A 14,731-nucleotide genomic window follows, 5' to 3' on the forward strand; every position below is an offset into this window, starting at 1 on the left:
CATAATACCCCGCACTGGCAGGGCCGGCAGTACCACCAGCGCCATAATCCACGCAGCAATCCTCATCGGCCGTCTGAGTAAGCAATTTTACCCCTATACCTGCCAGCCCTGTAACATGGGAAAGAGTGGGGGACACAGGGAACCCCACAGGACTAACAACCTGCCTGAGTAGGGAAAGAGAAGGGGCAGAGGGAGACAGCTTAACCCAGGGGCGGACTGGGAATTTAAAGTGGCCCTGGAACAAAATGCAAAAGTGGCCCCATTCTGTGGTTAGGGTCAAAACAAGTAGGCATGACCATGTGATGTGGGTGGAGTTACTAAACTACAAACTGTTTATAGATGGTCTAAATCAACATGTACAGTGCAGAGAAAGAGACTCATACAGCCTCCCGTATACAGGAATAAAGCTTCTTTTTTAAAAGATTACAACGTAATACTGACTTATATATACAAAGAAAAAAACTACTACAATACCTTCTCCATTAAACAAGCATATAACTACTATAATACTGCCCCCTATGTTCAAGAATATACTTACTATAATACTGCCCCCTATGTACAGGAATATAACTACTATAATACTGCCCTCTATGAACAAGAATATAACTACTATAATACTGCCCCCTATGAACAAGAATATAACTACTATAATACTGCCCCCTAGGTACGGGAATATGGTTACTATAATACTGGCCCCTATATACAAGAATATAACTACTATAATACTGCCCCCTACCCTACTATGCCATATACCAATGCCAGCCAGCACCCTTTTTAGAGCTAGCCTCCCCCCAGTATATTGCCAGCCCCTGTATATAGCCAAACAGCTCCCCCAGGATACAGCCAGCCCCTTTGTATATAGCCAAACATCCTGCCCAATATACAGGCAGCCCCCCTGTATATAGCCAAACATCCCCCCAGTATACAGCCAGCCCCCACTGTATATAGCCAAACAGCCCCCCAGCATACAGCCAGCCCCCCTATATATATCCAAACAGCCCCCTGCAGTATACAGTCATCCCACCCTGTATATAGCCAACCAGTTCCCCCAGTATACAGCCAGCCCCCCTGTACATAGCCAGACACACCCCAGTATACAGCCAGAAAGCCCTCCACCCGCAGTATATGGCCAGCGAGTCCCCCCAGTATACAGCCAGCCCCTCCCCAGAAAAGAGCCAGGCTGCACCCTCCCCTCTCACTTTATACAGCTAGCCCAGCTTATTAAATGAATAAACCACACACACGGAGCTGTCACTGCCAGCCGGACAGTATCAGCTGAGCTTCTGGGGAACGTCTGAAAGGTGAGTAGATGTTTTTTTTTTCGACCGGCCCCACCAGCCACGGACTGGCCCCAGACCAGTCCCAGACTAATCGGCCCACCGGTGGGTCATATAGCCAGTCCGCCCCTGGCTTAGCCCCTGGAGCATAACCCTTTCAACATTAACCCCTAACAGCCCATACCTCTGAGATCTGAGCTCTGTGCACTGGAGACACGTTTGCCTGGAACTGCAGCTGCCTTGAACTGTGTCTGCCACCTGCTGGTCATTCATCCTTCTAATCTGGTGCGCCTTCTAATCTGGTGCGCTGTATACAGGCGGTCCCCTACTTAAGAACACTCGACTTACAGACGACCTATAGTTACAAACGGACCTCTGGATATTGGTAATTTATTGTACTTTAGTCCTAAGCTACAATGATCAGCTGTAACAGTTATCACAGGTGTCTGTAATGAAGATTTAGTGTTAATATTGATTCTTATGACAACCCAACATTTTTAAAATCCAATTGTCACAGAGACCAAAAAAGTTCTGGCTGGGATTACAATGATAAAATATACAGTTCCGACTTACATACAAATCCAACTTAAGAACAAACCTACAGACCCTATCTTGTATGTAACCCGGGGACTGCCTGTATATGAACCTAGATGTTTTAGCAGGCATTTATTGATGGTGCGCCTTATAATCCAAAAAATACGGTATAGAAGAGATAACTTTAAGGAACATAGTTAAAGATCAGACATATTACTGGCTTGGTAGCAAATTTGGGAATATTGCCATGTAGGCATCTCAACTGTAGAAGCAACAGGTGCTGAAGTTTTAAAGCTAGGTGTTACCCAGTAGCTTGATGAGGAGTAAATACATTGACAGATACCAGTATAATCTGATCCATGTACCAATGCAACAAACATTACCAAGGGTAAGGCAAAAGAAAGCTACACTATGTCAAAATGAAAGTTGAAGGAGTCCAATGAAAACTACATTAGATCTAAGAATATCTTCAAAACATTATAGCTGTTACCCCACCACAATTATATTGTATATGGTTTGCATTTGAATATTGATTACATTTATATTAAATCATTGAAAGGGCTCCACAAGCGTTATCAATGTACAAGAGAAAAGATAGATTATTTGAAGGATTTTTAAAATTCCTACTTCCAGATTTGTCCCTTAAAGAATTGGTTATTGTGAAGGTTATAAGAAAATTAATTACACGACATTACAGATACTACAAGGATTAAGGAGATAATATAAATGTTTGGGAAAATGATAAATTGCAATAAAATTATTTATAATTATAAAACATAAATCATGCCTTAATTAAGGTATTAATCATTCTATCTTTTCATCTATAACATTCCCAAGTACACAATATTATTTTTTTAAATTGACTTATGACCTCCAGCATCTTTTTCTATGAAAGTGTGCATTAAACTTAGTACAGTGCTTTATAATAGAAAATGTGTAGGCAGACAAGTTCAGACATGGCCGTGTATAATTATGAACATGTTTTGCTGCACAGGCTTCAGGGGGGTTGCCTTAAACCTTTAAAGAGTATCTCAATTAATAAAATCCGAGTGCATATCAAATAATATCTAAAACAACTTGTTTAGATGCCTTGAGACATCCATTCTTTCCGGTGTTTCATTTAAAGCCACAAAACTACCACATGAGAAACTTATGCCCTATACTGTTTCCAGCAACTGGGAGTCCCAACAGTTAGAACAATGAGAACAGAATCTGAAAATCCCTGAAATGGGTTGACCCATGATAGAAAGTTCTCAAATTTAAACCCCTTAGTGACACCGCCTAAAAAGCCTCTAGTGACCGAACATTTTTAGTGAATTTTCGTATTTGAGCTGGTTTAAGGGCCATAACATTTTTTTTTTCGGGACACATAGAGCTAGTTTAAAAGGTAATAAAAGTTCAAACTTTTCTTTCCTATTTATTTGTATTTGGGGTTAAAATAGGAAAAAAGGCTTTTTTTTTGTAAATTATAGTACTTTTTTTTATTTTTCAAATTAACTCAAAATGAACATTATTAATGAATTCCCTATTTTGTTTCAGTCATTTTGATATATAATATGTATAGTCTTGGGCAAAAGGGGCGACTATGGCGATGTTTTTTGAAGAATCAATGTATGGGGAAATGTCAATGTATTTTTATGAATATTTATTAATAGTTTTTGTGTGTGTGTTTTTACTTTATATGTCCCCCATAAGGTCATCATTTCACTTTTTTTTACTTTATTTTCTCTCTTTTAAAAGTTTTGCCCTGTAACTGAGGCATCTATAAGAGCCTCGGTTACAGGGGAAATGACCACCTGTGCTGATCAGAGCTGTACTGGGTCTTATTAGACCCAGCAGCTCTGTTTTACCCCTTTAGACGCGGCAGTCACATGACCGCCGAGTCTATGGAGCCAGTGGCCATGTGTCTATGGAGCCTAGTGCCTCCGGATGTCTCTGACACGGCTAGCGCCGAGGGTAGTAGAGGACTACAGCGACGTCTAAAGACGCTGCAGACTTGAAACCTGCGCCTTCTGACATCTAAAGTCAGCAGGCGGTCTCAGAGGAGTTAATCCCTACTCATGTCAATCTAGTCAATTATTTTTAACCCCTTACTCTGCAGGTTTAGTCAATTTTCTTGCTGCTTTTGCTCCTATCACTCCCTAGACAGTTCAGTGTAAGAATCTGAGAGGTAGGAAGAGCTTTTTTACAAGGATCAGCATTAAAGCTAGAGTAGTGAAGACTGCCACATTGGAACCCATGGCGGTCCCCCTTCTCTGTAAGAAAAAAGAATCCTAAAATCATAAAACATTTTCTTTGAGAATTTGTGTCAGCAAGTCAATGCAGAATTGATTGACTTCTGAAGGGTAAGCAGTAGCATTTAAAAGTTCTGTCATGTCCTAAATACCTTTCTCATGTTCAAAGTGATGAAACAGCCCAAGGGTCCAGTAATGCATTGGGGAAATAGAGCTAATGTCCCTAATCAGTGATAGAAGATGATCGCCAGTGTCAAGGCGGTAAGTATTTTTTCGAGGAATGTAGACAAGGGAGATAGAAGTTAATTTATGTAGGTCACATTTGGTCATCCCGGTGGTTTGTCCAATCTATTATGTATTTTTGGGAGTATGTATATTGCAGGGATTGTAGGATTTTTGTTGAAGAGAAAATCAAATGTTTTCTGGTCGATGACCTGTTTAGTTAAATAGTGATCTAGTATTACTCTTAGCAAGCATGGTCCTGGGATTATATTCAAGTTTTCTGTATACATGTGTACCAGACAATTGGCTATGGATCTTATTAATATAATCTGTTCCATTCATCACAACAATAGCCCCACCCTGGGGCTGGTTTAATCATTTTTTCTGGATCTTACGAATATTCCAATAATATTTATTACTAAATACTTTATAGAGTTTATGAGTAGCTCTTTTGATCAAACACATGAACCACTGGGGCTTGTATTCCTAGTGAAATGTTGGATATTGGAGTTTTACTGGGATCTCACTTGGATCCACCTAAGGGTGGAATTTAGGTTATTTTAATGGTTTATAATCATAGTACAGCAGACACAAAAATGGACTGTCTGCTTTTGAGGGGATTTACATATTTTATCTTTATTACAATGGTTAATTATTGCTGATGTAGTTTGCTTCTGAGGTGTTTCTTTGCCATGATTAGGTGTATTGCATTTCATATGTAATATCACAAACTGATAAAGATCTAGCGAAAATAGCCAATGGAGGCCCATTAGTCAGCTTCAGAAGGGTAAGACGATTAGGTTGGAATTAGATAGAAGCTCATACAATTCTAGACAGAACTATAATTGGCTAGAAAGAAACCCTTTCATAGGAAATTTTAGATTCGGGAGGTGTAAGTGCTGTCCGTACAACTCAGGCGAAAGGGTAGTGGAATTTGGGGGCCTAAAGGTAGAGGTCAGAAGCTTAATACATTGTAAGACCATTTTTGTAGTGTACGTTCTAATAGGTAACTACCATAGATATTATATTGGGAAGACCATCAGGAGCCTATACCTGAGGATAAGAGAACATCTTAAATCCATTGAAACAGGTGTAGGGGCCCCTCACCTGATACAACAGATTGGAGAAGTGCATGGAGGGAACAAAGAAACATTAAAATTTGCTGGTATTGAGGTTATAAAAAAAAATCCTGAATACTGCACTCTGATGCTATGGGACCGGTGGGTTAAAATGATAAAATAGACTTTAGAATCTTTTGATGACACTCTTCGGCCAGGATCTATTGGCTTCGTATTGGCTGTTTGGTCCCTATAACCTGCTCATCGTATTTCCAGCCTCATATTATGCCAACAGTTCCGCAATGTGATCACGCTATGCCCGGTTTCATGGTATCCCGTAATGTGATCAAGGAGTTTGGCAGGCGGGGACTGAGTCAGGTGATTTACCCCATGTGGGAGACCTTGTAAGGGTCGGGACCGCCATCTGTTTTCCCTAGGTCTGACCTGCTCCTTGGGGGATGAAACCGAACAATTGGTTGAGTGGTTGTGGACCAGGGTAAGTCTTAACCTTTATTATATATGTGTTATGTGTTTGGTGTACTTCATAGGGTGACACTTATGAGATGGTGCATGATAGAATCTACAGGTGCGGTGCACTTTATCTGTTAGCTTCAACCACCCGACCCCCCCCCCCAAGGGTTTTAGTCACTATGCACAGAGACCGGAAGAAGCGCGAGCAGTGCGAAACGACCGCTGCCGCTCTGTGAGCATCACACCCCCACTCCCTCCCTTGAATGTCCTATTGTTTTTTTCTATAATAAAGAAGAGATGAATTTCAACAGGATACTGGTGAGTACTGTCCTTTCTACAATACCCCTGTTCCTCCTGTAATATCACAAACTGTCTCAACTTTACCTCCACAACTTTTTTTGGAAGAAAAACAGACATTTTATAACAGTTGCTAATGGGATTTCTTTAAAGAATTTTTTTGCAGTTTCCTTGACAACTTCAAAGAGTCTCTGAATGTGTTTGTATTTTGTGAGTTGGCCAAAAAACCAATGGTCTATCATCTTTGAGTCCAATGTACAGTTTGACAGTATGTGCTCATTAGACAGCAGTTAACATGTTTCTAAAGTGGGAAGAGACAGATAAATAGTAATCACTTGGGGAGTGAGATGTTTATTGTCCCTTGATTGAGATCTGGTCCTTGGCAGTGATGACCCCACCTGGTCTGGTGAAAGATTCCTTAAGAGTCAAAAAAGTCATAAATCCACGTGACACATTAATCCCTGTTCTAAGAGTGTCAAATGTTGTCATAAACTTATACTCCCAGACCCTCCTTTCTCCCTGAGATTTGAAATTGTCTTTTAAACAAGGACTTTATAATATTCAGTCTTGTGGCCAGGGCTGCAAAAGTGTTTGGGAACAGCAAGAGCTGTACTATTTTATTTTATAGTTTGATGGTGAGATTACATTCTTGTTCTCAGTTGCTTCCCTGTTTCACCAACATATAGGCCTCTATATTATTTAGATTGGGAACTAGCAGAGAAGAGTGGGGTCTGGAAATTTGCGTGCAATTCCCTTTCAAGATGTGGATTGTACCAGGGGGTGCCCAGTGGTTCTCTCTTTTTGACTATTATTGGAGGAGATGACTTCTTGGGATATGTGTGGCTCTGTCAATTTGATTTACAATGGTGCTTGGATGATATAACTGATTTTAAAATGTTTTTCGAAGGCTGTTAAGGTGTTTGTCCCTGTCAGTGGTGTTGGAGCATATGTGGTATAACTGTATACAATTGAGTTTTTTATGTGTTTGGGATGGAAACTGTCCCATCTGAGGTATGTTGGGTGGTCAATTGGTCTGTGGTAAAGTGATGTTTCAATCTGATTGTTATATATTTTGATGACCGATTCCAGAAAATGAATTTCAGTTAATGAATACTTGAGGATGAGATTGATGGTTCACAATGAGCCCAGATAATTAGGATGTCATCAATTAACCGATAGTAGGCCAGAGGTCTTGTGATGCAGGTGGACAGACAGTTATTCTCCAGTTTACCCGTGAAAAGATTGGCATATTGTTGTGCAATTTTACTCTCCATTGCTGTTCTGGTTTGCTGTAAGTACATATTGTCACCAAATGAAAAGTAGTTAGCATGAATTACGTGAGTGAGGGTCCTCTATGCTTTCCAGGAAGATATGGCAGGCCTCCAAGATGTGAGATATTATAATATAAGGATTCCACATCAATGGTGACCAGGATGCTTCTCTCCGGCAGATTACCTTCATCTACACCTCGAACAATGTGGTCTATTGTATTGTGTGTACTAGATGTCCTACTGGAGGCCTACATGTTGGTGAAACAAGGAGAACTCTCATCATCATACCATAAAAGACAGGACAGATCTTCCTGTTCTTTGTACAGCTCTAATCACAAGATTGAAGATTTTAAAGTTTATGAAAACATTTGACACTCGCAAAACAGTGATGAATGTGTCACATGGATGTATGTCTTTTCATGACTCTTAAGGAATCTATTCATCAGAAGTAATGGGGTCATCACTGCCGTGGACCAGATCTCAATCAAGGGACACTTGTTTCACCAACCATAGCCTTACTGTGTACATTTGTGTATAAATTTGTTTTCTATACCATGCCCGATGAAGAGACCTGAGTAGTCTTGAAAGCTTGACATTGTCATCACCTTTTTAGTTAGCCAATAAAAGGTATCATCAACTGAGGACTTTCAACTTTTTAACCACTGGTTAACATGGTAAAAAGAATATTTTAATACATTATGTAATACTGCCATTTTCTTTTTCAATAGGTTGCAGGACTGCTCCAAATGACTTGGTTTTCATACTAGATGGCTCATGGAGTGTGGGACCAGAAAATTTTGAAATACTTAAAAAATGGGTTGTTAACATCACAAGCAATTTTTATATTGGACCAAAGTTTACTCAAGTTGGAGTAGTGCAATACAGTGACTATCCAGTTCTTGAAATCCCTCTTGGCCGTCATGAGTCAAGTAATGATCTAATTGAGCGAATGCAAGCTATTGAATATCTAGGGGGGAACACACGAACTGGAAATGCAATTCAATTTGCTGTAGACAATCTGTTTGCTAGGTCTATGCGGATTCTAACCAAGATTGCCATTGTCTTAACTGATGGCAAATCTCAAGACGATGTCAAGTACATAGCAGAAGAAGCAAGAAGAAATAAAATTACTCTTTTTGCCATTGGTGTAGGCTCAGAGATTGAAGAAAGTGAACTAAGAGCAATAGCTAATAAGCCATCATCGACATATGTTTTCTATGTTGAAGATTACATTGCAATCTCTAGAATACGGGAAATTATGAAGCAAAAGCTCTGTGAAGGTAATATTGAATTAATTTCTTGCTAAAACTTGCGTTATTATTTTACAATATTTTACTCTGATTGATAGTATATCTTTTTTATTATATTATTCTGTCTATCTATCCAATACTTTTGAATAAATGGCAGCATTCCAAAAATCATTGAAAAAAACAAGTGAGGTTTATTCCTAAGCTATGTTCCAGCTTACAAAAAAGTTAGGCAAAGGTTCTTTCTTGTAAGCAGAAATATAGATAAAGGAATATACCTCACTTTATTCTGAAGTATAGGATCTGGTGCTTTAACCTGGCTTTGCTGACTGGCACCCATTTTTGATATTGACAGCAATGTCCCTTTGGTCTTTTTTTCTATCTATCTATCTTGATACCATAAGGCCTCTTCCTAATATGTTCACCAAATATTTTGATGGACAACCTAAATTTAATTTCATATATATTATGTCCAGTCGTATTTGTATTGCTTACCATAATTAATAAAGACTATGAGGATGTTTTTTAATCTCTTACATGCCAAAATGGTTACTTTTGGTTCACATTTAAAAAAATATTGACTATTTATGTAGATCACTTCCATAAATAAACAGCAAGTGTTATTTGAAGGTGAAGACTTGCTTACCTCCAACAATATAATCCACAGGCTGAATGGTTTACTCCACATGGGAGGGGCACATATAATTGAATGAGGCTTTCTTAATTTATATGGCCATATGTTTGATATTGTTACTTGTCCGTGCCTTTACTGTTTTGATTCAGGTCCTGGCAGGCAAATTAACCCCCAAAACTAAATATATTTTCATAAAATGCAATTAGAAAGCATTGCCCCTATCCCTTCATTGTCCCAGCTTGTAAACTTAAATAATTAGGTCCGAAGGCTGTATGCAAATGACCTAAGAGAGATCCAATGAAACATTATCATATTCAGCAGTCCAGTTTATTTATGAGTGGGAGGCACAGCCACACCCCCATGCTTGACTGACAGACTGTATAATGATGTGACACTCCTAGTGCTGGCTCCTCTATGTGCTTCTTGGTGCTGGTGGCCATGCCCCCTGCAGCCTGTATGTATGAGATACTCCTATACACATTACTGATAGCCTGTATAATGATGTGACACTCCTGGTGCAGGCTCCTCTATGTGCTTCCTGGTTCTGGCTGCCATGTCCTCTGCAGCCAGTGTCTGTATGAGATACTCCTATACACATGAAAGACAGCTTGTATAATGATGTGACACTCCTGCTGCTGGCTCCACTATGTGCCTTCTGGTTCTGGCTGCCATGTCCCCTGCAGCCTGTGTGTGTATGAGATACTCCTATACACATGACTGACAGCCTGTATAATGATGTGACACTCCTGGTTCTGGCTCCTCTATATGCTTCGTGGTTCTGGCTGCCATGTCCTCTGCAGCCAGTGTGTGTATGAGATACTCCTATACACATGAAAGACAGCTTGTATAATGATGTGACACTCCTGGTGCTGGCTCCACTATGTGCCCTCTGGTTCTGGCTGCCATGTCCCCTACAGCCTGTGTGTGTATGAGATACTCCTATACACATGACTGACAGCCTGTATAATGAAGTGACACTCCTGGTGCTGGCTCCTATATATGCTTCCTGGTTCTGGCTGCCATGCTCTCTGCAGCCTGTGTGTGTATGAGATACTTCTGTACACAAGAAAGACAGCTTGTATAATGATGTGACACTCATTGTCCAGGCTCCATTATGTGCCTTCTGGTTCTGGCTGCTATGTCCCCTGCAGCCTGTGTGTGTATGAGATACTCCTGTACACATGACTGACAGCTTGTATAATGATGTGACACTCCTGTTGTTGGCTCCTCTATGTGCTTCCTGGTGCTGGCGGCCACGCTCCCTGCAGCCTGTGTGTGTATGAGATACTCCTATACACATCTATGACATCCTGTATAATGTTGTGATACTCCTGGTGCTGGCTCCTCTATGTACTTCCTGGTGCTGGTGGCCACACCCCCTGCAGCCTGTGTGTGTATGAAATACAACTGCTCCAGGATGCAGCCATATGTGGGAGGACACAACATGTCAGGCACTTGTGTAGCTGCTGTCTCTGTCTCTCACATATGTAAAGGAGGAGAGAGCATGTCAGCAGATAAAGCACAAACATTAGCAATGCTTTACTATACATTACACACAGACATGAGCAGGGGGAGGAGAGGGGTAATTGGGGTGATATCGCTTTCTCTCTTCATGTGCCCTGCCTCATTTACATAATAAAGAAAATATGATTTTAGAATGATTAATTTATGAACTGATTAGATAAAGGCTTGGATGGAATCCTTGTGAGCGGCTCCAGTAGGTAGAAATTGGCTTTAAGCGGCATAGAAAGCCTAAAGTACAAATAAGCTGGTAACATATACCATGTACACATCAACTAACTACTAGACAAAAGGATGTACCAAATAAGACTCTCTGGTATCAAAAAAATAAAATCCAACAGGAAGTGGTGACAGGGCTAGTGACAGAGACCTGATGACAGGTGTCCTTAACCCCTTAAGGACCAGGCCCTTTTTCGTTTTTGCGTCTTTATTTTTCACACCCCACCTTCAAAAATCTATAACTTTTTTATTTTTCCATGTAGAGAGCTGTGTGATGGCTTGTTTTCTGCGTAACAAATTGCACTTCTTAGTGATGGCATTTAATTGTCTATGCCATATACTGGGAAGCGGGAAAAAAAATCTGAATGCAGTGAAAATGGTGAAAAAACGCATTTGCGCTGTTTTCTTGTGGGCGTGGATTTTACGTCTTTCACTGTGTGCTCCAAATGACATGTCTAATTTATTCATCGGGTCAATACGATCACATGGATACCAAATTTGTATAGGTTTTATAATGTTTTCATACATTTACAAAAATTAAAACCTCCTGTACAAAAAAAAATTCTTCATTTTGCCATCTTCTTGCGCTAATAACTTTTTCATACTTTGGTGTATGGAGCTGTGGGTGGTGTAATTTTTTGCGACTTTTGATGACATTTTCAATGCTTCTATTTTTAGAATTGTACGACCTTTTGATCACTTTTTATTGAATTTTTTATATTTTTCAAAATGGCAAAAAAATGCCATTTGCGACTTTGGGCACTATTTTCTGTTACGGGGTTAAACGCAGTAAAAAAACATTCTTATATTTTGATAGATCGGGCATTTTCGGACGCGGTGATACCTAATGTGTTTATGATTTTTACTGTTTATTTATATTTATATCAGTTCTAGGGAAAGGGGGGTGATTTGAATTTTTAGGTTTTTTTAATATAATTTTTTATTTTTTAGTTTTTTTTATTAAAATTTTTTACTATTTTTCAGACTCCCTAGGGTACTTTAACCCTAGGTTGTCTGATTGATCCTACCATATACTGCTAATACTACAATATGGCAGTATATGGGGATTTTGCACACCATCTATTACAATGTGCAGATCGCACATTGTAATAGATGGACTAAAACATGATAGCCTCGGATCATTGTGTGATCCGAGGCTGTCATGGTAACGGATCGCCGCTCCCCGATGACGTCACGGGGAGCGGCGATCGGAGCCAAGATGGCGGCGCCCACGCGCCGCCGGCTCGTTAATGCCGCCGGCAGCTTTGCTGGCGGCGATGAAAGGGTTAACACCCGCGATCGGTACAAGCACCGATCGCGGGTGTTAGCGACGGGTGCTTGCTTCATTGTGAAGCAAGCACCCGGCGTGTATGAAGAGGGCTCAGCCCGTGAACCCTCTTCATACTACCCCATGCGCAATAAAACGTACAGGTACGTCTTATTGCGCTATGGGGTTAAACTAAATTGACTTATTGATTTATGGTGTATATGCAGGGGCAGACTGGCCATTTTACTCACCGGGAATTCTCCCGGTGGGCCGGTCGGTTTCTGACTGGACAGGGCCGATCTCCTCTGTCTGGGGCCGGTCTCCTCTCCCCCTCCTCGGACTTCCTATAACTGTAATCAATAGTACCCACATCCTATAATTGATGCGGGTACTATTAACACGCAGAGGCAGTGCAGCAGCAGCGCTGCCTCTGAGCTGAGGGTCCGGAGCACACAGGTATGGTGTACAGCGCGCAGGCCGGCACCGCTCAGCACACACCACATCTTATTGGAGCTGCTCCGTGCAGCAGTGATGTCACGGGAGGGGGCGGAGCCTCCGGGAAAGGGGCGTGGCTTTATACACAGTCTCCTCACAGTGCAGGAAGTGGAGCTGTAATGGTTGCCTGTATATATATATATATATATATATATATATATAGATAGATATGATATATGTGAGAGCACAGTGTGGTCAGTTGTGGTGTGAGGGGTATATGATAATGTGGGGGCACAGTGTGGTCAGTTGTGGTGTGAGGGGTATATATGATATATGTGGGGCACAGTGTTGTCAGTGGTGGTGTGAGGGTTATATATGATATATGTGGGGGACACAGTGTGGTCAGTTGTGGTGTAAGGGGTGTATATGATATATGTGGGGGGTACAGTGTGGTCAGTTGTGGTGTGAGAGGTATATATGATATATGTGGGGTACAGTGTGGTCAGTTGTGGTGTGATGGTGTGAGGGGTATAAATGATGTATGCGGGGGCACAGTGTGGTCAGTTGTGGTGTGAGGGGTATATATTATATTGCTTAGGAGCACAGTGTTATTCAGGTGACACTATAGTGTAAGTGTAGTGTAGTGTCTTTAGGCTCACAGATGAGCTGCAAGTGATGGCCTGGAGAATCAGTGCACTTTTATACCTGATGGAGATGATCATCACCTGTGAGTAGCTAAATGTCACTTCTGACAATTCTGTACAAAGTGTGACACTTTCAGCAGCCATGTGGTTAAATTACACAGGTCTGCTGCACCCCATAGGTCCATATTTTACGATGGCCTGCTGCAGCCTGACCACCTTTGTTTTCTTACACAGGACTGCTGCCACCCCCTCTATGTAAAGCGCTCATGTACATAGGAGGCAGTTTTTTTGCAATTATATTCTTGTACATGGGGGCAGTATTATAGTAGTTCTATTCCTGTACATAGGGGGCAATTTTTATTAGTATAAACAAACAGAAAATATTACAATACATTCTCATCAGAATGAACAAACAGTTAATTAACAAATATCATACAGATCAGAAAATAATAAATTCATAATAATCTTAACTCAAAAAGTCCATCACTGGTAAAAAGAAAAAAAAAAAAAAAAAAAAATGTGGAAATTAATATAATTACTTGATCAATTACCCCAGACATATGTTCCTCCATAACTTAACATTATTACTCTTCTTTCTAACCTCTATGGATCGTATCCACCTCAGCTCTGATAGTATTTGGGTTACAGCGGTCATAGGCTGGAAGGACTCGCTGTGTGCAGACACTCTGGTCCTGGTGTGCCAATGGTAGTATTTAATTGTACTGATGATCAGGTACATGGTCCCTCTGTCGATGCCGGCTACCTGTGGTGTCACCCCATAGATTATGTCCGGGTAGGTCAGAGACTGCAGTCTTGCTATTTTGAGTATGTGGGACACCTCCTGCCATATCTGCCTCCCTCCCGGGCACTCAGTAGTGAAATGCTCCATGGTCTCCTCCTGTTGACAACCCAAGGGGCACAAACGCTCAGAGAGACTTAAGAATTTTAAATTGCCCCTGACAAAGAGCCTCCCATGTAAGGATAACCAGGCAATATCAAAGAGCTTTGCAGGGAGTCTCGGACTATTGAGGAACCTCAGGCTTTCCTGCAGGGTGGCCGTTGTGCAGTCCCTCAGAGCTGGCTGTACTGTATAGAAGGTCCTACAGATATTGGTATAAAGGTCCTTCCTGGTCCTACTCTCCAATAATGTCTTGTCTAGCCTCCACTTTTTCAAACACCTGAGACCATACTCCAGATACTGGGGGAGGAAGCCAGGAGTCCATCGGCCCCTCTTGAGACTGCCGCCTCGCACCCAAGACTCTGCAAAAGGCAATATCCAGTCCCTGACACTACTTACCCACAGGAGACCATTATTTGAGTCCAGGCAACCAAAATTAACTTTCAGAAACATGGAGTCAAAGAAAACCCTTGGATTTAACATATCCAGCCCACCCTCTCTC

At 41.1% G+C, this 14,731-nt stretch overlaps 1 protein-coding gene across 1 annotated transcript in view; it reads left to right on the forward strand.

Annotated features, from left to right (window-relative positions):
• Positions 1–14,731, forward strand: part of COL21A1 (collagen type XXI alpha 1 chain) — a 235,518-nt gene that overhangs the window by 109,556 nt on the left and 111,231 nt on the right. Inside the window, exon 5 of the mRNA XM_072142258.1 lies at positions 8,093–8,644. Coding sequence (XP_071998359.1) covers positions 8,093–8,644 — 552 coding nt within the window. The remainder of the gene's footprint in view (positions 1–8,092; positions 8,645–14,731) is intronic.

The sequence above is a fragment of the Engystomops pustulosus genome, chromosome 3, assembly GCF_040894005.1.
Source record: "Engystomops pustulosus chromosome 3, aEngPut4.maternal, whole genome shotgun sequence".
In the NCBI taxonomy this organism is placed as follows: domain Eukaryota; kingdom Metazoa; phylum Chordata; class Amphibia; order Anura; family Leptodactylidae; genus Engystomops; species Engystomops pustulosus.